Source organism: Corvus kubaryi, unplaced genomic scaffold, assembly GCF_017639235.1.
Source record: "Corvus kubaryi isolate FWS band 111438036 unplaced genomic scaffold, C.kubaryi_AGA036_p1.0 split3-73, whole genome shotgun sequence".
Taxonomy (NCBI): domain Eukaryota; kingdom Metazoa; phylum Chordata; class Aves; order Passeriformes; family Corvidae; genus Corvus; species Corvus kubaryi.
Window position 1 is genome coordinate 25,403,701 of NW_024582091.1, and position 27,091 is coordinate 25,430,791.

General features: G+C 43.1%; 2 protein-coding genes across 9 annotated transcripts in view; one reads left to right on the forward strand and one right to left on the reverse strand.

The window, feature by feature from the left end:
* ARMC2 (armadillo repeat containing 2) overlaps nt 1-11,161 on the forward strand; it is a 61,371-nt gene extending 50,210 nt beyond the window's left edge. For all 7 annotated transcript variants that reach the window (XM_042016372.1, XM_042016371.1, XM_042016369.1 and 4 more), the window contains 5 exons: nt 781-903; nt 2,715-2,828; nt 4,230-4,362; nt 6,579-6,736; nt 10,800-11,161. In XM_042016372.1, coding sequence (XP_041872306.1) covers nt 781-903; nt 2,715-2,828; nt 4,230-4,362; nt 6,579-6,736; nt 10,800-10,933 — 662 coding nt within the window. In that variant the 3' untranslated portion in view covers nt 10,934-11,161. The remainder of the gene's footprint in view (nt 1-780; nt 904-2,714; nt 2,829-4,229; nt 4,363-6,578; nt 6,737-10,799) is intronic.
* A 3,071-nt stretch (nt 11,162-14,232) lies between these two features.
* Nucleotides 14,233-27,091, reverse strand: part of SESN1 (sestrin 1) — a 76,773-nt gene continuing 63,914 nt past the window's right edge. For both annotated transcript variants that reach the window (XM_042016379.1, XM_042016380.1), the window contains 9 exons: nt 23,718-23,783; nt 22,631-22,831; nt 21,510-21,692; nt 20,099-20,341; nt 18,722-18,869; nt 17,769-17,881; nt 17,340-17,530; nt 16,962-17,106; nt 14,233-15,350 (listed from right to left, as the gene is read on the reverse strand). In XM_042016379.1, coding sequence (XP_041872313.1) covers nt 15,264-15,350; nt 16,962-17,106; nt 17,340-17,530; nt 17,769-17,881; nt 18,722-18,869; nt 20,099-20,341; nt 21,510-21,692; nt 22,631-22,831; nt 23,718-23,783 — 1,377 coding nt within the window. In that variant the 3' untranslated portion in view covers nt 14,233-15,263. The remainder of the gene's footprint in view (nt 15,351-16,961; nt 17,107-17,339; nt 17,531-17,768; nt 17,882-18,721; nt 18,870-20,098; nt 20,342-21,509; nt 21,693-22,630; nt 22,832-23,717; nt 23,784-27,091) is intronic.

Below are 27,091 nucleotides of genomic sequence, written 5' to 3' on the forward strand. Positions count from 1 at the left end.
TTAAATATTATGTTAAGATAATCAACCTGATTGTACACTGTCTTACCAGTCATGGGGGATGAGACAAGTCAGACTCACAACTTGGTTCTGTCTCATGGGTTGAAACTGTCTTAATGTCTTAATGATTGTGTAGGTGCTTTTGGCCATCAGAACTTCTCTCTGCTACCCGCCCCTCTTCCTGAGCGCTGTATCAGTCAGTTGACTACAAAATGTTCTCTCTACCTATGAACTTACCCCTCTTCTATTTCCTTCACTCTTGGCTTCTGAGGCCAGAAATCTCAGTCAGATAAGCCTTTCAGACTTACACATGGGTTAACATTCTGTCAGGAACTCTAAGAGAAAAATCTTTCAAATATTGTTGAAGGGGGTTTTTTCCCATTTTTTTTCCTAGATACCTGACAGTTCAGTATAATAGTCCTTGGCATTTCTCCATGTCTATCACACAGCCCTGTTTCTGCATGCAGACTCTCCTCAGTGCCATCTTAAAGCAGCAAACAGGATTTGTAAAATGTATTAACTAAATAGATTTTAAACCATGTTGCCTGAGTCACAATGATTTCTGTAAATTAATAATGGGAAAGAGTGGTTTTGTATTGCCATTTTTGGATCAGGTGTTCCTGGTAGCTTCTGCCATGTTACTGAACAACAGAAGGGTTGACTGTAGTAGTGGCCATGTAAACTATTACCCAGTTTGCTTCTGGGATTGAATGCACTGCAAAATTAGATATGTGTTTGTGTATCTACATATGCATATGTTTTGGGGTTTTTTTTTACTCTCAGAATACAAGTCAGTAGATGACTGTGAAGAGTTGGTCATCAATGCTGCAACAACCATCAACAATTTGTCCTACTACCAAGTGAAGAATTCTGCAGTTCAAGACAAGAAGCTACACATTGCTGAAAGTAAGGACTTTTAAACTAGTACTTTCTGTATAGCTTCTAGAGAGCAGAAATATTTTGACACTATAGAAAGTAAAGACACTGATAACATTTTGTGGTATTATATTGCACGATTATAATGCTCATAGGGCTAAATTCTTTCAATAATGATTTCCCATTCTTTTGGAAAATAACTCTGACTTTTTTGAAAATAGTTGGATTGTTCACAGAACCCCTTCTTTTCCTCCACAAAGGAATTTGCCATATTGTTTTCTGTTCAGCAGTTTTTGCTAGATTTGTTCAAAATCCATATACCTGAGCCAAAATAATCATGTTGCTTTTTACTTCTAATCAGAATTTGGCAAGAGGGTTTTTTTCCTCTTTTTACTTTCTGTACATGCAGAGTTTGATTTCTGTCTGTTTCTGGCTTATAAATCCATTGGCAATATTGTATTGTGTGATTCTCTCCCCTGACATTATGGACAACAGTCAGGTGTGTGTAGGAACTGCACTGATTTCTGCAACTGTTCTGTTAATGTTGTACAAAAGGTAGAGAGTCTGTGTCTTGCACATCTTTCTGCCTAAATAGACAAGACATTGGGGAGAGACAGAACCTGTAGTTCGCACAACAGGTAGAATGAGGAATAGGAAAACATGTCCTGGCTGTCAGCCCAGTGCCAGGACTGGTAGACATCATATTCTCTCTAGGTAACAGCTCTGCTGTTCTGTCACGATTCGTTTTATCATCTATAAGCCAGCTGCCTCTTGTTGCTGGTTGGAAAAGTGTGGAAACAAATTACTTCTTTCCTGTCGTGTTTGTTGGCATGTGGAACTAGTCCCATCTCCTTCCTGAACTGAGGAAGGAAGAAACCTTTAGATGGAAAACCAGCAGGCTTTCTGCTCCAGCAGACATTTTGAGAATACTTGCTGTTTGATACGAGTGGTGGACAAAATCCCTTCAGATGTCTCTTTAAGACAAGTTCAAGGTGTGTCAGTATTGCAATATCCACAGGCAGAAGTAATGGGAACAAAGCCAACCTCTCTTCTATATTTTTTTTCTCTCATTCTTCTGTGATGTTAAGGGTTGACTTATTTGAATCCTCTGTATGATGGACTGATTTCAGTGCTTTGCTTCGTGCTCACAGAAGACTGAAAAATGCAACTTCTGTGACATCACTCCTCTGCCGTGCACCAAAATCCTCCATGATAGTAGTTCTTCCTGGGAAGTGCTGAAGGTCCCATTCCTACTGCTGAAGTACACACTGATCATATGTGCAAGTACTAAGCAGGAAAGCAGCAAGGAAGTGAATGCTTCAGACTGGGACAATATTAAATAGTTGTTCAGAGAAAATGTTTGCTTGTTATAGCAGCACTGAGAAAAGAGAGCTAATGTCAGAAAATAATTTGAGCTTTAAGAGACATCCCACTCTAAGACCATCTGTTCAGAATCTAAATCAATTCTTTTATATATTAAAACTTTTTTTTTTATTATGTCTTTCTGGATTTTCACATGAGCCCAACTCAAAACTGCATAGCAAAACTGGCTCCCATTATTACAAATGTGCTTAGACTGTCTCCGTAACTCCTCGTTTGTTCCTTTGCATTTTGTCCTGTATTGGAGCTCTTTGTCTTATCTTCAAAGCCCTACACAATTTCATTCTTGTGCTACCATCAGCTCACTCCCTTTGCTGCCACCAGACAGACAGACAACTGCTCCCATTTATTACATTTATTGCTGTTGCTGTTTGCATTCTGATATTCACTGATGCAAAACCAACCATGTATTTGTGATTTAAAAGTAATTATTTTTATTTAATTTCTCTGCAAAACAATAGTGCTTTTAAAGCTGTTAATGAGTGACAATATGGATGTAGTTGTGGAGGCTGTCAGAGTCTTTGGCAATCTTTCCCAGCATCATGAGATCCGTGACTTCATCATGCAGAAAAAGAGTGAGTTACTTTTGCATTTGTAGAAGTTCTATTTTTAAAAGTCCACAGTTTTAAAAAGAAAAGATTGTTAATAAGCTGTCTCAGTTAAAGGGTAGAAGCAATCTTCCCTGATGTTTTGCAAATTAGGCAAACATTAGAATCCAATAATAGTCATTATAAACACCATTTTATTTCAGTTTCATTAAAATGGAAATATTGGAGTAGGAAAAATACGCTGTGGTACTTTCACAACTACAAAAACTCTATTTTTCCTAAGGTTTGAAATTTGAAATTTCCCTTCACTCAAGTAGCTTTTCAGATCCTGCAGGTTAGTAGTGATATGATATAAAATGAAAATCCAACTAAGTTCTCATTTAGGTTCATAATCTGAGATTTTTGATTCCCATATTCGACAGCTTGTTAGCACTTTGTAACATGCAGTTAGGATGTTTGACTGCCTCAGCAAAGACCTCCCATTTGCCTTGGGGTGAAGTAGGATGCAAGTCTTCTCAAGTCCTTTTGCTTTGGGTATCTAAAGAGCTTTGGGAAAAATGGCAACTCCTTGCTATCCACAGAACGTGTGTCATCAGCTTAATTAGACACCAGTTCACTGTAAAGTTGGTTTTTTTTTTTTGGTCTGCCTGTTGGTGCTGAAAGTGAGGTGATCATGCCACAATATGCAACCCTTTATTCCAAGAGTGGCAGGCACATCACTGTGTTTGGGGGAGAATGGAGAAGTGACCCTTAGTAGCTGGTTGCTAGTGAACAGTATCAGTCAAAGGACTGAATTTTCCAGCTGGGAGAAACGGTGATGTCGCTGTGCCACGCTCAAGAATTGCTGAGAGGCTTCCTCCCAGTGAGGCCAGCCCAGGTCCCTGGCTGGGGTTGGCTCCGCAGCTCTGGAGTCAGTGCCAGCAGGTGCTGTGGGACGCTGCACGTTGGGCACCTGCTCCGTGCCTGGTTCCTGCAGGAGCCCCAGGCTGCTGCACTTCCAGTTGGACTTGGTGCAGTCTGGGGCAACCCTGCACTCACAGGGGAAATAACTTCCCCCTCTGAGTGCCAGGTGCCAAATCCTTGCAGTTTCTGCTGACTCTGGGGTTGAAAGGGGCGTGATACTTTAAAGAAGTAAGTCGCAATTCAGTTTGGTCAACTTAGCCTCTTCTGATTGGATTTTCACATTTCTTCGGTGTATTTTTATTACTAGAATTTCTGGTTTGTTGTTTTGAAGGAAGCTGGTGTTCAGCATGATGTTACTCTGTCATGTGCCTCCTCTACAAATGTCACAGTAATACACTACGACGGTGAATTTTTGGATAGGGTATCCTGCATTTGAGTGCTTTCTAAGTATACATTTTTAAGAAGTATGTTGAAGTGCCACTTGTATGGTAAATCCATCTTCCTGTTTCCTTCTTTACAATCCAGTATACAAGTTCATGATTGCTTTGCTCGATTCCAAGAACCGAGATGTCTGTTTCCCTGCATGTGGAGTTCTGCTCAATCTTACAGTAGATAAGAACAAACGAGCTTTTCTGTTGGAGGAAGGAGGAATTGGAAAGTAAGTTCCTGACTGTGCTTGAGTAAAGGCAATTTTGAGTGGCTTGGCCAAGAAGTTTCAATTGGATTCCGTTTTACTGGGGCCAGTAGCTTGTAATGAAGATGCCAGCATAGTAGATCCTTGGCATCTAAAGTTCTTTGCGAACAAGCCTTTCACATGAGCCAAACCCCACAGAATAATCTCCCAAAGACTGTCCTTGATGTGCACAGCAGAGTGTGCCATAGAAGAAAGCAACTAAGGCATGGCTCTGCAGCAGCTGCTTGCGCTGAGCTTAACTGGATCCTGGGTGGGCTACAGTTAACATTAGCGCCCTGGGTGTGTATCTGGTGCAAATGTGAAGATACTTCCAGAACTGATACCCCACGTGGTCCCTTGCAGTTTTTGTAACCACTTGGTACTGCAGGGAAAATTACCTGATGTAGCCATGCTTGGCCAAGAACAGTTCCCGAGTCTCCTCTCTCTGGGAGTTGCAAGTTTAAGGCACTCACACTGGAAGGGATATTAGACCTGGAAAAACTACTGTGGATGCAACACTTGTGGCTTTGATGTTCAGATAATAGCGGATCCAGCTTAATTGGAGCAACATGAAAGATCATGTTCCTGTGCTTGTAAAGCAGTTGGTACAGCCCACAGTTATGAAACAATATGCCTCACTTTGAAATGCTTTCCTGTTCATACATCATATAATTACTTTCTTATGCACTGTTAAATGCATAGTCTTCTCATCCTTCCTTCCCATGTTCTAGTTAACTTAAAATACAAACCTGGAAAAGGAGAATAAAAATAAGTTGCTGCAAATTGAATAATAAATGTGAGAAATTTCTATTGTATAGAATATTCGGTAGCCTATAGAATTTTATAAATTCAGAATTTTCTATACTGTATCTGAAAATTTGTGAGGGAAGGAACAAAAAACAGTAACAGCATGGAATGAATCTAGAGAATTTGGAAGTGGTTGTTAAGGAGATCATCCTGACTGTGCCAAACCAGCTCTATGGATTTTTGGAATTGAGGTTATTGTATCAATATATAGCAGCCCTAGGAAAATAAGGAATTAGTCTTATCAGAGAGTTAAACTTAAAACAAATTAGGGCAAGTTCTTCTGGCTTTTCATTAGATGCCTCCTGTTGTTCCACAATGACTGCCTTCAGAGAGAAGAAAATCAAGCCTCTTTTTGGGTGGTCTCAGTGACTGTTATTTTCAGCCATACCTGAATATAGAAGTTATCCTTTACTAAACACCAGATTACAAATCTCTCTATGAAGTGGAGAAGTGAGGGAAGGAAGGGGTGATAAGGTTGAAGAAGAGAACAGCAGTGAAAGATTTTTATTGGAGAGGTCACCAGGGACAGCAGGTGAAAACGACATTTATTTCTGCAGCCCCAGGACCTGGGAACACTGGCAGTTTGGAAATGGGAACTCCGGATAGCTAGTGTATGTAAGCTGGTGCAGGCAGAAAAGTTACAGCTTCATTTCAGAGGCCTTTTTGAGATCCAGCCTGCATTTGGTGTCTGCAAGGAAGGGAGATGGGGAGAAAGGTCTGGAATCTAATGGTCCTTAATAAAACTGGCATTTCTGAGAGGAGTCCCTTGGGAATACAGGCTGACGAAATACAAGAATGGGTGAGATCTGCAAAATTGTGAGACTTCGTCTCACAATTGAATGTAAAAGGTAATTTTTTGATCATGGAAGTAGCAAATTCCTTTAGATTTGTTTTTTTGGTGAGATCATCTGATACGTAGTAAGATGAATATTCTGACTGAAGCTTTTTTCTGCATTCCCACCACCTTTTCCAGATGAATCATTGGTGCCTGATAAAGTTTGGCTTGGATTGCAATCTCTGCTTTAGTGGCAGCCACAGATTTGGGATAGTCACAGATTGTAATGAAATTAGATGGAATTTTAGTGTCTTTGAAATGGTTACATTTGCAAAGTATGTGAGTGAAATTGGTCAGTTGGGTTAGAAAGTTACAGGGGATGGGCAGCTGCAGGCAGGCACACACACATGTAGACAAAAGGCATGTTCACATCCTTGGGGAGCTACACTAAATGAAAAGGGGGAAGTTATGAGGAAGAAAGTAGCACCTGAATTTTATTAACGTTGAATTTTCCTGCAAACTTCTGTGGAGCTTGCTCACATTTCTAGACTGCCAGATTTTGTAGAGCTCAGGAGAAAATTCCATGGAACAAACAACTGATTTTGTTTGGTACTGGCAGGTTGGTTGACTGCTTACAAGACTTTGGGCCGGCAGACTGGCAGCTCTCATGTTTGATCTGCAAAACCCTGTGGAACTACAGCGAGGACATCACAAGCGCGGCCTCCTGCTTTGGAGGAGACACCGACACGCTGCTGGTGCTGCTCACATCACTTCTAGGTGAGACTTGTAGTCTTGGTGTCTTTTCCTTAATAAAAGAAATGGAAGGAGCAAAATCAAAGCAGGATTAGTTTGGGTGGTTGGTCAGTGTGCACTGTCCAGCAGCACAGTGGTTCCTGTGCAGCACACACTGGACCCCCTGGGGATCCTGGCATTCCTGGGGTGCAGCGGGCTGACCTTGCTGCCTGACCACCCTTCTTTTCTCTCCATGGTCTCCTTGTGGGCAAGGACAACATCCTGACAATTTCTCATCTGCTCCCTAAAACCAGGAAGGGTGTGCTCATTGCTCCACAAAGGCTGAAAGGTGAATGTTAGGACCCTGATTTGCTTACCCAGTGGGATCTTTTCATCTGGACATTTACTTTTGCTTCAAATTTTACGGAGTTTAGTGGCTGTGTAGTAGTCCTGTAGTCAATATATGTAATTTTTGTCCTTTTATTTTTTGAGCACTGCTTTGCTTAGGATTTTTTTTTTTTGGTAGGTCACTTGCAATCTTTGAAAAAAAATTTAAAATATAAATTAAATTGAAGGAAACTAACTATGGATGATATGGTTTTAATTGAAAATTGATTAAAGATGTATATTTACTGTCAGACTCAGACAGGACATGAAATCCTGGTGGTCTCTTTTGTTGTAGACAATCTGAAAAGTGGGTGGATTTGTGGGGATTTTTTTTCCAGTTACAGCAGAATTACCAATATTCACTGCTGTAATAATTCTCTGTATTACATTCCTTGCTATGATGGACTGCATCTTAATGTGAGCAGTAATTCCATCTATTTATCCGAAAATAGCAGTGTTTCAAGGTTATTACTGCACTTTTTAACATTCTGCAAGAGACTTGCGAACTTTACAGCCACAATCATGCTTGAATTTTCTGACACACAGCAAGGGATATGTGTCTTTGTTTTAGAGAATACATGCTTATTTTTTCCTCTGCATTTAACACTGCTTGTTGAAGCAATTGACTTGACTGCAGAGTCCAGGATAGCAACTGTAACTCTCATTAAACAGTATAACTTTCATTAACTGGAAGTTCATGTACAATTGCAACTGCATTTACAATTGTGATTGTAATGCAGCTGTAATGGTAATGAATTAGGAATAGGTTAGAATTAAATCAGAAGGCCAGTCCTTCTTCACACTGCAGTCAGAAGAGGAGCTGTAGAAAAAGCACATCTTACTCATTGGATCTGGTTCCTCTGTGTGCAGAGAGCCAACAAGTCTTAGTAATAGCAGCTGGTTAATATTGTCCTACATCTTCCTCCTCCCATTGTGTCCAGTAACAGCCTTGAACCGTCATTGCTCTGATTCTATCATTCAGGAAGCAGGAGGCAACTGCTGACAGCCTGTGAACTGTACTTGAGCGTCAGCACACCCTCAGGAAGCGGAAAAAGTGGAGCATGGCACAGCAGACACCTCGCTTCACCTGCTGTGCTTGGCCTCCTCCCCTTATTTTTCCCTCCCCTATCTGGCACAAGATGACAAAAGATACGAGGAAGCCAAAAGGGAATGGAAATGGCCTGAAAAGATGCTGTGTCCAAGAGAAAGGCTGGACAAAAGGCACTATGTGTTTTTCTTTTTCCCTGCCTGATCCCAGCAGCCTGGGATGCAGTGGCCCTGCTTTCCAATGCACTTGTCATTCACCTTCTTTGAGCTGCTCTTGAGTTTCATGTCACTGCTGGCTCAGAGCTTCTGGAGGCTGCTGTCCCCAGGCCCCTGGCAGCAGCTTTGCCTTGGCCCAGGCCCTCAGGAGCAGCAGTGGAGATGAGCTTCTGTCTTGGGAACATTCTTCTGTTTGGTCTTCCAGTGAAATCTCTTTTCTCCCTCTTTCTCTGGACTTTTTCTTGTGCTGACTTTCACCTCCACTGTCATTCAGCGAGGTTATTTTGGAACCTCATTCTGTATGAACCCTTACATGACACAACAGGAGCTTCCAGGGCTCCCAGCCCCCGTCCTGCCGGTATTTCAAGGATGGGCAGCCCTTGCAGACTGCAGGAGTCTGCACTCCAGTCTCCAGTTTCCCCCACAGTATCCAGGCCCAGTGTGTTTGTCTTGTTCCTGGGCTTGCAGCCAGCACATATGCTCTTTGGCCAGGACCCAATATTGCTGGTTTTTGAGGAGAGTCGTGGGAAAATTAAATTATCTGAGGATGCACAGCTTGCATGCGGAACACTGATCCTCGCTGATCCACAGCGTTATTCACGTTCTGCTTTGGGAAATTTACTGTTTCAGTTCAACACTTCAGCTTTGAACTGCTTCTGACCCTTGTTCTTGTAGGCTGGAATTCCCAGCCTCAGTGATTCCATAAATATTCAGTCGACTTCTGGGGAGCCCAGCTGTCTAATAAAAGGGAGAAATGTCTCTCGCTCTGTGTTAGAACAGAGTTAATTTGGGTAGAAAAAAACAGGAGTAGGCAAAGCAATCCTCCTTGAAAACAAACCCCATAATCCCTTATTTTCCACTTCAGGGTCTCTGGCTTCTCTGCTGCTGAGATTGATTTTAGGTATGTTGGGGTACTGTGCCATTGATAGGACAAGAGCTAATGGGCACAGGTTGCAGTAAGGCAAAATTCCAATTAAACATTAGGAAAAGAGATTTCCATCATGGCAAGGGTTAAGCACTGGAACAGGCTGCTTTCCTAGAAGGTGTTCAGTACTCAACAGTACATGGACCAGAGCAAACTGTTCCATGGTGACTCTGCTCCAGAGGTTTTTTCCAACCTAAATTATCCTATGACATTATCAAATATAGATCTGATGTCAGAGGCTAGATTTTATCTCTGATTACAGGTTTTCTTCCTGCAGATATGACATCCTTTCTGAAAGAGTGGGTGTTCTTGTCCTCTTTATTTTATTACAGAAAGACTCTAAATGACATCTCCTTATGCAGAACCCCATTTGGAACCTCTCACAATCAGCTTCTCTTTAATTTTGGTAGTTACAGTGTAGTGGCACAGGAGCCAAGTACTGTTTGCAGTTGCTGGTAACTTTGATTGAGCTGGAGCTCATCTCCACACACAAGAATGTCATTTCCTCCTTCGTACGTGTCTCAGCTCAGGCCATCTGCTCTGCACAGGCACCTTGGCATGCTTTTGGATGGGCATAAGTGCTGTTGGAACATCTCTTTTCTGCACAAAGTTTGACTCAAAATGTGGGTAACTGAAGTTTCTCTTCAGCCCCAAGTTGCCTTTACCTGCTGGGACTGTGCAGAAGCTCCCTTACAGAGTTACTTCTTGAACACGCTGTGAATCTGGTGCTTTTTTGTAGTGTAGGCCAAAGGTTAAGTATTGCCCATTTGGAGCAGGATTCCACCTTCATTTTAGGTGTGTTTATGGCCTAAAGGCTGTCAAATGTCCTTCTGTTAAACTGTGTGACAACATTTGTTCAGCATTATCAGTTGTGTTTGTGGATTCCTGATTCAGGAGAATGCTTCTGATTGCAGACTGATTGCTATTTTCTCTAAGTTTGTCTCTTTGCCACATCCACTGCCAAGCAAAATGGAGAGGGAATAATGAGTGAAGACTTCCTTTCATTCCTAACATTGCTTGTCTTTAATACAGACTGTCCTGTTTTATTTTTGAAATTTGCAAGGAAGGGAGGGCATTAGTAATACAATAACTAGTGTAGTTCAAGTTCCTTCAGTATATGAGAGTAGATAGTTTGGAAGAGTCTCCAGATTAGCAGAGCAATTTGTGACAGGAAAAACATAGTTGTAGTTAGATTAATGGATTGCTTACCTTAGCAGAATTGCTGTGGGTAATGTTAAACCTTGGGGGACAGACACAGTAAATGCTCAATCTCAGAGACCGTTTTTGTCTCAGAGACACCTCTGAGGTGTGAGAATAAAAGAACCTGCAGTACCATTTTCACTGTTTTACTGACCTTACTGTCCTTTATTTTCAATTAAACCTAAGACCCTCAGACAGTGATGCTTAACTTATCTCAAGTGCAGTTGTTTTTAAGCCATCAGCATACACAGCTGGTAAGCTGTATGTGTCACAAAATATGTAGGTAAGTATATTTTTATTTGGAACTGATGATGATATTTTCGTTGATTACAGATGAAGAGGTAGAGTTGGAGTGCAGCCTTGACAGAGCTATAAAGGACTGCCAAAGACTATATTGGGAAAGAGAGTTCAAACCCGTGGCAAAAAAACTTCTTGACAGAATTCAAAGCCATCACTCTTCCAGCTGAGCCCATCACTCCATTTTAATGAGGGGGTTTTTTTGTGGTGTAAATTGTATAGCTTTATATTTCTAATATACCTGCACATTGCCATTGAAGGTAAGCTTGTTGGAGAGCATGACTATTTAAAAAAAAATTCAGAAAAGTCTGGCATTTATGTACTGGTTGCTGTCTTTTGAAGAGCTTGTATGAAATTTTTGTAATTACTTTTTACAATATACTTGAGCTGATGAAGCAGCTTCAGTGTGACTTGTCTAGTAATTGCATCGTTTCTTGACTGGAAAAATTAAACAAAAGTATTTGTTGAACTTCTAATTTTTAACAGGTAAGTTATGAGTGAGTACTTAGACCTCTGTGGTACCAAAAATGCTGTGCAGTCCAAAAGAATGTTACGTGACAGGAGCCACATCTCGCCTACAGACTCTGACACACTTTTACCTTAAGGAACTTCTGTGACAGAGTAACCCAGGTGCTGTTGGGCCATTGTCCTGTGTTCCTTCATGAGCCTCACTTTTCAGATTTAAAGCTGTCGGTGGTCAGGGGAAAGTCACCCCTCTTTCCTTGGGCGATCCCCCTTCCTTCTTCTGACACTGTGGGCTAGGGTCTGGGGTATCCCAGCTAACCCAGCTGCTGCCTTGACACTTGTGGGATCTAAGTCCAGCTGTGCTGGTCTTCCCTGAATTGGGACTTCACATCTTAAGGCAGAACACGCATATCCCTGATGTCAGAGAAGATTTTACCTTCTTTCAGTTGGTCCCACACTCCCAAGAGCCACCTGTGTGCCTGTTTCTCAGACTTCTTGGTCAGCTGTCTACCCTGAACCTGTGACTCCATCCATGGGGCTGAAACAGGCCTCTTTCACCCTGTTCCTCCTGACTGCTGCTGCCTTGTTTACTGCTCAGTTTTCATCCTTCCAGCATGTGAAAGTCCCCGCTTGTAGCCCATGGATTAGCTGAGCAGGTGCTTTGCTGGCCTTGAGCATTAACAGCCCAGTTGGCCACAGCAAGCTTTACAGACCTGACCTATTTCTCTCTTTCCTGACCTCAGATTACTAAGAATAAGCTGCTGTGCAGGGGCTGCCGGGCTCCTGCTCCTGCGGGTCAGCAGCATCACGCTGTGCTCTGCACAGCAGGAGCGGCTCCAGCACGGCAATCCTGGGAGAGGCTGCAGGAATTTGTTCGGAGGCAGCGATTCAGAGCTCCCTCAGTGGCACCGTTCTCTGTGCCTTTGGTAGTGCCCAGACCTCTGCTTTCAGGTGAGGAGTGGCAGTGAGGAGGCCCAGAAGTAGAGACAGTAGAAGGGCAGCAAGATTTTTTCCTAGTTTAGATCCCTGCTTTTATGCGGCAGGGAGGGGCGATTTCATAGTCCAGGTTTTGGGAGTTGTGAGAAGGAAACTTCAGTGAAAGTGGTAAAATTTGCTCCATTCTTTGTGTCTCAGCAGTTCAGGTGTTACTTGAGCCCAGCAAGGCTCAGCCCTGTGGTGAGTGGCTCTGGGAGCTCGTGTGGTGGCAGCCTCTGTCACTGCAATCCACAGGAGAGAAGTGCTCAGCAGTTCAGTGTGGTTTGGCTCCAACAAGAGCTCTGCTCAGCTCAAAAATATCTCAATTATCATCCCTTCTTTTGCCATTTTAATTGTAGCTGAAGTTGAAGGGAAGATAAATGGATTCAATGTCCCATTTGTTTCTGGGAGAAAAGAATGGATTTGCTTCGGGAGAGTATTAGAGAAAGGATGATGGGTAAGTAGTCCCTGTGGGGAGGAAGCTGGAGGCATTTGTTCCTGGCATTTGTGCCACGGCAAGGCAGGCAAACAGCCGGCTGAGCAGGGCAGGGTGGGGGCGCTGGAAAAGGCCCTGTGGTCAGCAGGACTAATCAGAATGGACAAGGGCTGAGTCAGAAGGCAGCTGAAACTGATGGCGGGCTCAACTCGAGGTGGTGCTTGGGCAGTTTAAGATTTGTTCAGATACAACACTAATTATGTCAGTTATTACTGGTCAAGCTGTAACCAAGGGCCTGAGGCACTGTGTCCTGCAGCACAGGGCAGAGCTGGGGATCCTGGGGCAGCCACTGTGTGTGAGCTCTGGTCTTTGTGCAGGAAGAGGCGCGTTCAGATGAGCTGGATTGGGAAGAGAGGGGGGTACAGGACTTTTGAGCACCCCTCCAGCTGAGCTACACCAGCCTCTGTATTTCTCTGGAGAAAAACTCGCGGGTAGTAAGAAGCAGCCCCAGAATGCTGGATTTCAGGTGTGTTCTTACAGCATCGTTTACCATTTGAGTATCCCAGCCACAGCCCTCAGTGCAGCAGCTCTCTCATGTCCAGGAGCCCATTCCTGTTCTTCCTGGGGAGAGCTGCCAGCACCGCAGCTGAGCTACAGGAGAGGATGCTGCACTTCACACCCATGGGCTGGGGCTCTGCCGGAGCTGCCCAGGAGTACTGGACAGGTAGTCAGGATTGCTTGTGCTCAGGATTGATGGCAGCTGTGACCAGCTGATGCCACTCACACACTGATATGCTGCAGTGTTTACTGCTTGAAAAGCGAGAGGGGACGTGGATGTGGCCAGAGAGCACAGGATGGAAATGGCCAGTTTAGATTTTTTGGAAAAATTCATGTCTACCTTTGACCTCAGAAAGCAGCAGGAGACTCAAGCACTGCAGAAACTCCATTCACAGACTGAGCTGTGCCTTTCCAGCTGTACAATGCCCTTAAGACAGGAAAGTTTTGCTCTGTTTTTGGAACATTAAAAATCCTGTATTTTCAGTTAAGAGGAAGCACCAGATGCTTCCTGTTAGTCACAATTTTTGACAGTTTATTAATCTTTCTCCCCTAGATCTTTTTAGATATTTTAGCTTCTTGGACTGTAAACTTAAAACTGTTCTCAGAAGGTTCTGTAAAAAGAGAAACCAATCTGAGCTGAGACCCAGGCCAGGAGACAGAAATTAAATTCTGCTTGTGGGCTTCAGACAATCCATTTCATAGAATCAGCTGAGTTGGAAAGGACCATCAGCATCATCGAGTCCAACTCCTGGCCCTGCACCAGACACCCCAAGAACCACACCTTGTGCCTGAGAGCTTTGTCCAAATGGGTGAGAATAGCAGCAGTACAGAAGCGGTGTTCCCACAACAGTATTAGTGAAGCTCCAGATCTGTGTTTGTAAATTTTTTCTCCCATCATTTTAGACTCAGTTAGAAAATTCACGGGTGGTGATTTTAAATATGTTTGCTCAGTTACTGTTGCAAACATTTTTAAATGGTCTTCGAACCAGTAAGAACAGGAGCTTCAAGTTAAAACCACACAGAAACACCAAGAGAAAAAGTTGTTACCTTTATTTCAAAAATACCAGTAATACTGACAAATTTAAAAAGCAATTCACACTCATACAAAAGTATTCATGTGTTCTCCAAAACCACTGTATATTAAACGTCAGCATTTTAATCACGTTTTGATTTACTAAAAATAGATGGTTTTTAGCCTAGTTATTTAAGCAACTGCAAAAATCATTAAGACCAGCGTTGGGTATGTAATACAGTAGGACTGTTTGGCAGTCTAGAACAACATTCCCACACCTTGTCCTAGCTCCTTCTTGGTTCATCCGTGAAAAGGAGGACAAGAAGCTACTTGACACTTTGTGTAGGTAGATCTCTAAGAAGCTCTGAGGACTCCAGTCCCCTTCTTTCCATAGGAAGACTATTGCACTTTGGAGCTCACGAAATAATGCTGAACAAACATCCTGTTTTTAAGGCTAAACTAGTTGAGAAAATTGACTGCTACCTTTCGAATTATCAGTGTGGACAGAAGAGGTTTAGTTCTGATTAAACAGGGAATCTAAATAACAAGGCTTTTTTGAAACCACACAGAGTAAAGGCTCAGACAATAGCAGTGCTCACTTTCACTTCTAGCTCAACTGGAACAGCCTGGGTCTGTTCACTCCACCTGCACAAATAGCAGCATCAAGATTTTCTAAAATTATTCTCATAGGGAAAGCAAATATCATCAAGTCCCAGTTCTTTTCGCGCTCCGACTCCCGCAGTATTTGCCTTATCACAAGATCTATGTATCTATCGTTTGCTATATTGCCACAAGTTCAGAGAATGTCCCGGGCTGTCTAAAGCCAAAATACCATGAGCAGGCAGCACTTCCGCACAACCCTGTCTGTCAACTGCCAAGCGTTCGCTGCCCAGTGGCAGCAGTGATATTCCAAACATGGAAATAGCTGAAACTAAAGGAGTTATGGCACAATGGGCATCTTAACTTATAGCTACTGTTGGTCCTGAGGCTTCGTATCTTCCTCTGCCATACTGCAGCTGCAGAACATTCCGACATCGACAGGCAGCCAGAGACATCAGGTCATATAGCGAGTAATAGCTCTCAGAGCATAAAGTAGTTCGGCTTGCATCCGAGCTTCTACCAGAAGCAAATTTACATGGACCTTCAGGAGAGAGAAGAAGTTACACTTCAGCACTGTGCTCACCACCACAGGCTGGAGCCAAAGGAAGCTGCGGGGCTGTGGGTGTCGTGCTGGTGCAGCAGCAGCAGGGGAGCACTGCCCGTGTCACCACACAGCCCACCAGATCTCGCTGTGGAGCTCACTGAGCAGGGCAGAGGAACCAACGCCACACCCCGTACTGCAGCACGGCGTGGCACTGGCTCACAGGCACATTTAGGCAGGGCCAGGTCCATAGGAAGAGGAAATCATCCTTTAGCAGACCAGATGGTTTAGCTGGGTAAAACAAGAGAAGCTTTCAAGCACACAAGCCCTTCTTCAGCAACACTATGCAGAGCTTGTTCAAGTTTAGTTTAATGAGGCTAATGATTAAAGGGCAGTGGGCACCTGCAGAGCAGAGGAGGGTGTTAGCAAAGGCAGAGGTGACAAGGCCATTTGCCCCTGGGACTGAGAGAGAAACACACAGGCAGCTACCACCTGAACAACAAAGAGTGGTTGGCTAAGGTGAAGCACCAGAAAAACTCTCAAGTGCCATAAATCTATTATCTCTTCTGAGACACAGGTGTTCAGTAGCTACTAGAGGTAAGAATTTTAGTTCTCCAGCTCATCTTCTCAATGCCTTTACTGTATTTCTTTGAGGGTGAGATCCTCAAAGCGGGGGGAGGGTGTGAAAGTATTTTCTCACTGACAGCAGGTTGCTGTGAGTTTGCTCGGGCATGTAAGGGCTGTGTGTGGTTTCATTTGCATGATCTCCATGAGGATGCACAGTTATTGCATTCAGTGACACGTATGTGAATGAGTCGTGGATTTTGATGGCTATGGAGTTGCAAAGTTTTGGGCTTTAAAGAAGGATTTGTGTGCTTGAAAAGCTCGTCTATTACAGTTAGTCCAGCCAAAACATAGGCAGTCTTTTACTTGAACAATCTTACATCATTGTAGTTACAGGACCCTGGTTTAAGGGGTTTAATCAACAACTAGAGCCTCTAATGATACAAACACTAATGATTTCTGCATCTTTATGTTTCAGCATTAAGGGAGGCCAAGAAATACCTTTCCAAAGAAAAACTGAAGGATATAAACTTACTTAATGGATTTGGTATCTGAGAGTTAACAACAGGCAATGTGACTGGGAGGTGCAATTCAGACTGTAACCCAGCAGCAAAGCTTTAGGCTTTCACAAAGAAACTGCTTTGGGGCTATCCATGCCAGAAGGACCAGGGGACTGTAAAGACCCTGGGCCAGCCACAGAGCTGTTCCAGGTCTGCTGCCAAGGGATGGATGATCTGGCACCACTTCCCTGCCTCTCTGGGATCCAGGCAGTACTGACTGCAGTTGAGGTGAAGCTGTACCATTGTCGTGTCTAACCCCCCAAACTTCTCAAAGCTTGCCCAGTCCATGTCAGCTGTTAGCCAGCAAATATGCAGGAGAAAAGGGGAAATTATTTCAGCCTGGAAACATGACACTTCCTAATGACTTGACTGAGTGTGAGCAGAACCCCAGTAGCATCGGGTAAAGCTTAAGCTGGGTGGCTGTGGCTGTCAGGGGGACACTGATCTGGGGCCTGTGGCTGCCCCTCAGCACGCATGCCAACTGTACCTTCTCAGAGTGTTCAAACTGCCTCCAGAAGCTATCATACATTCTTTTTGTGGTCTTTTCAGGAGTGCAAACCACAGTCTTGATATAAACTTTAAAGCTGCGGTCCAACAACTGATTAATTTCACCATAGTCATAATCATCATATCTGTGTGGAATTGAGAGAAAAGACACTTTCATTTTCAAGCAGCAGTTATTTCACTTGTATTGTTTCTAAGCTCCTATGGCAAAATAAATTATTGGGTAATTGTAGCACTAGTTGCCCTCCCCCATAAACAAAAACATGTTTAAAAAACACATGTATGTTTGCCTAACAAACAGTTCTGGTTCAACCTGACAAAGAAAAGCCAATGTGTTTAGAACAGAAACAGTGAAACTGACCTTATTCCAAACATACAATGGATATAGTTCCAAATAGCTCGTCTCAGCATTGAGGTATCCACATCTTTGTGCATAGCCATTGTGTTGTAAGTCAGATTATAAGCAATATGGAACTTCTCATCAAGTAGTTGTCCCACATCTGGATAAAGACGATTAACCAAGGAATAGCCATGGTCTTCCCAGGAATAATCCTTAGAATAAGTAAAAATGCAGAATGGAGCATTTCAGAAATGAACTTGTGACAGCCCAGAGCTTTAATGCAGTAATAGATCCCAGGGCAGATAATCCACTGGGGGGTGGGGGTTGTTCATTTGCTGGCTTTAAGCCTCACTCACAGGGCAGTGAGGGCACAGCCATTTCCAGGTTTGCTATCTGGCACAATGAACAGGTTGTTCCCTAAGCTCCTGATGGCAGCCCCATGCCTTTTACCTGAACACGAAAGGTGGGCACATGCATTCCATGTCTGGAGAAGTCTTTGTAACCATAGCTGGTATCCTCAAAGTGACGAGACACATCTCTTGTTGCTGCAGATTCTTCATCTTCTGTTAATGCCAAACAGAATTTCACACAATTTTGGTAAGAACAAATTGGAGGTGTATGAGCAGAACTCCTGCACAAGAATGGGTCTCTGTGCTTTTTAAGGAAACACATTTTCACTGGACTACCTGTATTAAGATTGTCTAGTCCAGCTCTGTGACTGCAGCTATGGTGTTCAGAGGCAGCTCCATGAAAAACACTCAGGTTTTTTCTTACAGACAAACATCTTTTTCTCCCTTCTGCTGTGCTGCAGTCTTCACCCTATCCCCTGAATATAGGGGACATTTTCCCCCTAACTCAAGAGGTCTGTAAAAATGTCAGGGGAAAAACCTGCTTTGGAATAGAGAGCTTATTAATAAAGAGACTTCTGAGACTTCCATGCCAAGTTTGTTTTAGAGGAAATTGTATTGAAGAGCCCGTGACAACCCTAAACTTGTAATAGATTAAGTATTGTCTCTCAGTCATCTGAAAAGTAATGTTTCACACACCTAAATAGCAAAGCATGTCAAGTATCTTGGTTTTACAGCATCTTGCAAGATGCTTAAGTCACTTGTGAAATTTCTAAAACTCTCGAGAGATTCCATTTCTTCTGGAGATTTCTATTATTTAATTTCTATTGGTCAGAGAGTGCTATGGTGTGTTTGTGAGCAGCCACAAATCTTGGCACTACTTGGCTTTTAAGTGTTCCTGGAAGAAAACAAGGCATCCTTAATCTTGATTCCTTCAAAGAAATGCTAATGTTTGTGAGACAGCTAATAGCACTTCTTTCCCCTTTTGCAGTAGTATTTCTTCAAATAATTTGGGAAAGTCTTAATAAATACATATACAGACTACATCTGCACTACCTGAAGAACACACGAACATGCTTTCTCTCTTCTCTCTTTCAAAACGCGTGGCCATCTCTTCTTGACTGGCTTCCTCTTCATCTCTGCACTCCTGCAGCTGCTTCATTTTCTCCATAAGAGCTTCAACTTCACAGACAGACTCTGTAGACTAAAAAGAACAGAAAGACATTTCATTTTCATGCAACAGGAAGTGACAAGGATGGCAGAAATTGCCAAGCCAGAAAGTTTAAACACAACTTAAGTCCTTTACATCTTTAAATACAGATTTTTCAAGGAACACAGTTTTTGAAAGAAACCTGTACTGACCCAATGGCTTACATTTAGTCATCGTCTTTTCTCAATTAGATCCCTGGTATTTTTAGCATGATTTAAAAATCACAGGATTTTGGAACAAGTTGTTCTCACACTAAAATTAGTTTCTCTTAGTCTAAATGTTCAGCAACTGAAAAACAAGGAGCTGTAACAGAAATTCTGATAGAGGAAGTAACCACAATTTACCACCCAACTGTATTTTTCCCCTCCTCTGCTCGCAGAGAAGAAACATTGAAGGAAAAAGGAAGAGTGAGTGTAAATGCAGATTTAATGAAGCCTCAAAAGAAAGCCTGTGCAAGATAATTGTCTTTCACAAGAGCTGTTTTAACACCACAAGACAGTATTAATTCAGTAATCGGTCTTGTAAAACTTCATCAGCACGAAGGAAAGTAAAATTATCTTTAATTTATACAGTTCTGCCCCTTTCCTCCCTGCCTTTTGCAGTTTCCTCCTTCAGAGAGCCAGCAAGCTTCATCAAACAAATTTAAATGCCACCCACACCACTGCAGTAAAATCTCGAAGGCAAGGATCCTGCAGTGGGAACACCCTCATGGCTGTTCTTAAACCAACACTTAGTTCACATCATGCTTTTCACCAAGGGAAAACAAGTCCAGATCAGCATAACTGCTGCAGGCAGGAGAGAGTGTTTTTTTATAGACAGTCACAAAGTTGTGTATGATCTGTTAAGAATCATCTGTTGTGTGATGCATCACAAACACCTCAAGGCAAAAAAGTCAGAGCCTGGAATCAAAGGAAGAGGCAACTTTCCACTGCACCCATGAAAAAAGCATTCCTGGCCACTGCTGCTCAGGACACGTATCATGAACTACCTTTATGAATGACAGGCAGAAAAAGCAAACAGAGATTGTGCCTGTTTCTCCCTTTGGTAGCTTTCCCCAGCTTACCAGTATCATTTCAGCTCCTCCTAGATGCACTTTTTCAATACCCACATCTGGATTAGACTCGTCAATCCCACTCTCAATGAATGAAAAGAAACAGGCATCCTCCACATATTAAGTTTACAAAGAAATGACTGCTTCTGAAAGAGATCGATTGTTCACTTACTGGAATACTCCCAGCTGGGCTGGCATGGATTTCATCCACCCCATGGTAACCATTTGTAATATCACATATGCAATAGTTACTGACGGAGGGGGGCCTGAAGGTGTGACCCCCTTCACAGTCGATCTCTGGGCTGATCCCACAGCCAAACGTGAAGGAAGCAAGGGAGTGGTAGTGTGTAAGGAGAACGACTGCATGGATCAGCTCTGCCAAGGACCAGCTGTTCTCTTCAGTCTTCAATAGTTGCTTTAAAAATAACCCAAGACAAAAATATGAAAGTAATTCATTTGACCCACCTTAATGCAGTTTATCAACACATTTCTTTGCCAGGTAAAATTATTTTCCCAACATCCGTATGTGCTTCCTAACTTTCTGCTGCCATTAGTGTGCTCAGTGATCTGTTACCAGGTGACCTGCCAGACACAGACTTGCGTGGTTAAGCCACAAAGGAGGCAACTTCTCTCCCCTCTCTGTCCCTAAACAATTGAATAAGTTGGGGTTTCTCTTTTGCACCACGTGGTTTCTATCGAGGCCAGACTGACTTGCATTGAAATTTCACACCTCTGATGAAGACGCAACCATGACTGTTCCTTGTTTGTTCAAATGGTTTTTACAGCATCAGAAAACCCAGGCAACTCCTTGCAGATCAGCTGTGTAAAAACCTGGCACCAGGCTCCCTTCATCTTGTCCCTGTGGGTGGAATGCTCTAGATTTGACAAGAAGCTTCAAACCCCAACTTCCCCTTCAGGCAGGAAAGTGTGGGAGGTTTGGGGCCTTCTGGCAGAGCATGTGCCCTCCCCCACAGCGCATCGTCCTGCCTCCCAGCTGGACCTGCCACCACCTCTCACCAGGCCAGGCAGCACCGAGGGAAGTCCCAGCACCCACGTGCTCCTCGCTAGGAGCGCAGAGGAGAGCAGAAGGGCTGGAAGAAGCAGCCCCTTGGTGGTTTGTTGGTGCTGCAGTCCTGGCTGTCCTGTACCACCATCGTTCCCCTGGGCAGCTCTGCCAGCCTGCTCCCTCCATCCCAGCCTGAAAACTCAGCATTTGAACTGGCAGCAAGCCAGACAAAAATGTGATGGCTGGTGGTCTGCCTGACCTCTGGCAGCATCTCAGAAACTGAAAGCACACAGCTTGAGGAGGGAGGTGCACACCTGAGCACATCGTCATCGCACCAACAGAATTCCAACATGACACAGAAATTTTAGCATGTTGTAAATTAAATTTGTCACTCATTTGAGAGCAGTTATGATCCTGTTAGTTTTACAAGGGCACAAGTGATACTGTATCATGCAGTGATGTAGCACTGAAATTAAAGTCATTACCACAGAACATCTTTCACTCTGTCTGGCTCTGAACCCCTGTGATTGCTTTACTGAAAAAAGGGGACATTCACATTACTGCATGAAAGACCTACCTCGATATGTTCCTTGGTGATAAGCCAGGGTCGATGAGCCAACATTTTGTTCAGTTCTCCTAAATTTTGCAGTTTTTGAGGTGCATTTTCCAGACCATTCAACCATTTAGGGTCTCCACCGACATGAAGGAAGTCATTCACATGGAGGTTAACAAGGTAAGAGCACTGATGTCGTGCTGCAGCCTAGAAAGGAAAACAATGTGATACAGAAAACAATTACAGAAAGTTAGTACTTTATGACAAATACCGTAAGTCATCATTTCCTCAAAACATCCAAGAATAACACTTGCACTGAACAAAGACTCAAGTAAAAAAACATTTCTGAGATTAACACATCAGCTTGTTCTGATTATTGTTCTCACAACATAAATATCCCTTGTTCATACACACCATCATTATGCTGGCTACAGGTGCAACGTGCCTACACCCAGGGAGAAGTACAGGCATGGATTTATTACATGTCCTGAAGCAAGTAATCCATACTGCCTCATACTCCCCAGGGCGGAAGAAGCTGTCTCTAACTGCATCTTTACCAGCAACAGCCGAAAGCAGGTTTTAGACTGCATATGTCAAGAGAGACTATGGGCAGCTTCTCAGCAAAGAAAGCCCAGTATCATTTACTCAAACACTAATACTTTCTGCATCAAATTAAGACACAGCCCAAAACTTTAATTCAGCTTCAGCAAGCAAAGATCACTGAACTGGCAGATTAAAAATTAGAAATCAACCACTTTTGGCAGAAAATTGGCTTAGAATTTACATATTCAGAAATGCATGATAGGACCGACTATTGAGTTGGAGGGAGATGTATGTGACAGGACACACACACAGAAACAAACTTTCTTGAGACACAGTTTCTGAGATACTAAGGAAGCCAGTAACAATTGTCTCATTTCTATAGCAGGTTTTTGCCCTTTTACTCACAGTCCTACTGAATCTATGAACATGAAGTGCTAATCTTCTGAAACCATCTGTAAAGCAGACACCAACAAACATACTCTGCTTTTCTCTTAGCTGCTGGTGAAAAGCCTTTCCACCTAGAAACTGCAAAGCACAGCAACAGCTGCTCTCAGACAGGGCCCGAGGCGCTGCCAGCGTGGCTGTTTCTGCCTGGTGCGTACCATTATCCCGATGTAGTGCCGGTAATGGAGCGGGAGAGGACCATCCATTTGCAGGAGATAGTGCTGAGTTTTTAGAAAGCTTTCGAGATACTGCGGGTGGAAAACCATCACCAAGGTGACATTGTCCAGCCGGCCCAGTGTGGCAAAAGACTCTGCAAACAGCGTGTGCATCGTGGCGTCCTCCTTTCCCACCTGAATTGTCTGATTGAAGAGAAAGAGCAATGAGCAATATTGTCCAAGTACCACCAATAAAAAAGCAAATAAATATATTACCACAGCACCCAGAGGCCCCAAGTGAAACGAATTATATTATAAATCTATTAATGGCATTAAATCAGTGCACATGAGGCACATTAAATCCCTGTAATACCTCTCATTTAGGAGATCACAAGTGGTTATGTCAGCAAAAGGAGATTTTTGGCTTTAGTCTCTCTCTAATACAACACTGACTTCTCATTTTTAACTCTCACCTTCACTTTCTTGAATACCCCAGGTTGATCTTAGTTTATTATAATTAAAAGCTATTTGAATCATCACTTTTACTAAGGGAAAAAGAGGGAAAGAAGTAAAAGGCTAGCTAAGATGACAAGAGAGAAAAAAAAGGAAATTGAAAAAGACTCTTAAAATTCCTAGAAAACCACAGGCATATAACTAATTTTTCTTTGCTCCAAATTCTCTTACCAGATGATCAGGCAAGAAGCACCAGAAATGCTCATCCACAGCACTCTGAAGCTTCTCAGATTCTGCAGAGTGCTAGAGGCAGCTCAAGAAAAAGCAATCCCAGAGCAGAGGGGCAGGTACCTTGTGGACCAGTAGGAAATTACATCCGGATGTTCACAAGGAAACAGTATTGGGTTTCTCTCATGCTAGATAGCAGCACGGGAGGGGTCATAACTATTCCAAAGCTCCCCAAGGCTCTCACTGTTCTGTACACTAGAACTGTGTCCAAAGTCTCAGGACTGAATGTGATCAGGACTGAGAATGTTTTGCAGTTCAGCAGTTGTCCTGAAACCAAATGTGGGCTACTACTAAAAGGATGTTCCTTAAAAGCGTAAAGTTCACTATGTACTTGAAAACACTACCACACCTCCTTCTCAGGGATGAATCTGCTTGGTCCGTGTCCCAGTGGTCTAGGAATTCTTATTCCAAGTTCCTAGAAAAGAAAATTACACCACCTCAGCATTTAGTTATAAACAGCTTTTTAGCTGTGGTTGCAAGAAAGAAAAGAGTTCTCCATTCAGAGCTGGACTTATTTGGGTACTTGTGGTACTCTTACACGGGCACTTTTACTAGTACTGTTTGTACAAATGCAAATCATATTTTTTATACAAGTGCTTTATAATTAGCTGTGCTTGTTTACAGCACACTGCCCCACTCCAGCAACAAAAAGTTCAACAACAAAGGCCCTGTCAACCAAAGAAAACACGCACAAATTTATATGCACACACACACAGACACACTACAGCTTGGTTCACAGAAAATTCTGCATACAGCATATTTTGGCAGGGTGTCCAGGACAAGGAGTTCCGAACATGCTGGCTGCTGTGTGGTTATGCCACTGATACAAAACGAGGCTGCTGTGTGTGTGTACATCCGCAGTTCGCCAGCACACAACACCCTGTGCATCTGTCAGGAAATGAAACAGCTGTAACCCTAATCAGATTTCTTCTTCCCAACCTCAAAGATCACTTAAACTGCTGAAAGTACCTGATCTACATTTGCATCTACTTTCTTTTCAAGATAGGATAAAAGCTATTCACATTTGCAAGGAGGGAGGGAGAATTTGCTCTATCGGAACAGCAGCAGCCACGTCCTTGCACCCACTTGTGTGGATGCGTTGCCTTGCAGGTAAAGTGGAGGCTGGATACCCCTGGCAGTTACCTACTTGCCCTCTCCTTCAGCTGGATGAAGCTTTCTGACAGGCCTGTGGCATCCTGGGCCCTTCCTGCAGCCAAGGAGCAAATACATAGAAGACTTGGGTGCATTAGTGTCCTGCCTGTTAACACCGTTCCCTTTGGAAGGCAGAAAGCCATGTGCTCCAGGGCAGTCTCTCCATTTGGCACAGAGCAGCCCCCTGAGAAGGCACACCAGGTTCCAGGGGCAAGTACCAAAGCAGGACATGGCTTCACCTCACACCTTCACATCCCATCGCTTCAGAGGCTCCCTCTGCTGTGCGTGTGGCACTCACTGCAAACCAGCTCTCCTGAGGGGATTACTCCCCAGCGAGCAGCTTGGCTTCCCCAGGAAAGGTGGGAGCCCTGCCAGCTGATGGCATGGCACTCTTATAGACAGAGGGAGGCCTGGGATTAAAGCTGAGGATGGAGCCAAGTGCTAAACACTAGGCTATATAAAAACTAAAGGTTTGGGCTACTTACCTGTGCCCTCTTTCCCAGTCATCTTTTAGAACATATCCATTGCCTCTGTTGCATAGCCAAACCCAACCATTTTGTGATGATATCAACTAGGTTTAGATGAATAAATACCATGCACTGAACCAGTTCAGGCCACACAGAGCAGAGGGGCACCTTCAGCTGGTTTAAGCCTCAAGAGCAGATGATGCCCCAAGAGCTGCCTGCCAAATGCAGTTTTTAACTTCACCACATTTTCCCCACATAGATAAGGGCTCTTATAAACATGCAATACTGGTTGTACTCACTATTGCACTTTTTCTCTCTTTAGCTGAGGTTTCTATTTGTATGAGTTCACTGTACGAGAAGCAATTTTATTAATCAGTTACAGTTTCCTGAACTTTCCCCTAAGATTAAAAAACAGCTTCAGAGAGCTGGAAACAATGAGTGCAGGCCTACTACCAAACCCTTCAGACTATGAGAGTCTCCTTAAATCCTTAAGTCAGATGCCTTCATTTCTCAAGTCTTACTTGGATAAAGTAAGATCAAAGGGCACCTCTTACTACTAGTCTTTTCACTTTTTCTCCTCAGTGTAGCTTTTTCCTGCTATGGGTCCCAACATACACAAGTAAATTTTGCCTGTCAGTCAAGCAATGCCACTAGTAGGATGGAACTTATCAGCATCTCTCTTTAAAACTCCAGCACAGCTTCTCATCTGGGCTACAACTACACTAGAGAAACATCTTTAAGCCAAACAACAGCAAGCAAAAAGAGAGATCCTTTAAATTGTAAGCAGCATTTAATTTAGCAGATGTCTGCAGTTTGCCAGATCAAGCACTCCAAGACAAATACCTTGAAGTTTAATTCTTGAACAAATATTTTTCGGTCTTTCCTTTTCCCAGAACAGTTAGAAGAAGAAAAAAAAAAAAAAAACCAAACCCAGATTTAAGAACCTGAGATCAGCAGGCTGCTAATGTATTCTGCTTCACAATCTAAAATACATTACAATCAATACACTACTGTTTCTTAAAGCATGCAGAGGTCAAACTTAAGATTACACAGCAAATTACTCCACTATCCAAACCCTCGCTGCAAACTGACTTAAAAGGTTTTTTTAATGATTAAATAAGTTGCTTTGTTTTCCATCAGGAGAAGGACCATCCCCCTGATATCATAGCACCAGGCCAGTACTTGAGAAGCCTGGGGTCAAGGCTCTGATGTGACAGAGATGTAACAAAGGATTTGTGAAGATGAGCCCATTTCCCGTCTGCAAAATGGGGGTTTCTTCCAGATGGTGCTGAGAACAGAAGCAGCTTGCCATGAGGTGCACACTTAACACCGTCATGAGAGTTGGGTAAAATCTGACCCACTAGAAGCCTTTTGAAAACTTGTTCTTCAGTTACAAGCCATGGCAGACCTTTTAAAAACTATTCTCCTCTCTTTTTCAGAAGCACCAGTTAATCAAATTCTCCTAGTACTTCAGAAATAGCCATGTGCTTCCAGCATCCCAGCATTTCAAATACTCGATAACGCAGTAATAGTTCTCAAAACAGTCCTAGTGATTCTTTCCTTTGTCCTGAGTGTAATTCTATGCTTCACAATATCCTTCACTAAACCTCCATCTTCCAAATACACTCAACTCAGGGAGCAACACTCTCCCTCTCAAAGGCAAGACCTGCATCCTGAGCAGACATACCACTATATCTATCTCCTGCACCTTTCTCTTAAAGCACCATCTCACCTGAAGCACCAACAAGCATTTGGTGAAGCAGTTCTGTCTAGGACAAGGAGCAGCTGGAAAAAGCCTGTATTTCTTTTGGTTATTACAAAAGTATAAGCAACTTTCATGTGATTCCAGGTCACCAAAGTGACCTACTTAGTGACACATTCTCTGCATCTAACTTCTCCTGGCTCCTTTCCTCCTGTTTATCAACCTCACCACACCACTTTCATTCAGTCCAGAAACTCTGCAGCTGAATACAGCTCAAAGCTCAGCAGAAAGCCAACCACAACTGAGGCTTTAGGTGTAAATAAATAATAACAATAATAACAATAATGATGATGATGATGATGCATCAGAGGCACTCCATCTTCAAAGCCAGAACATAAAACT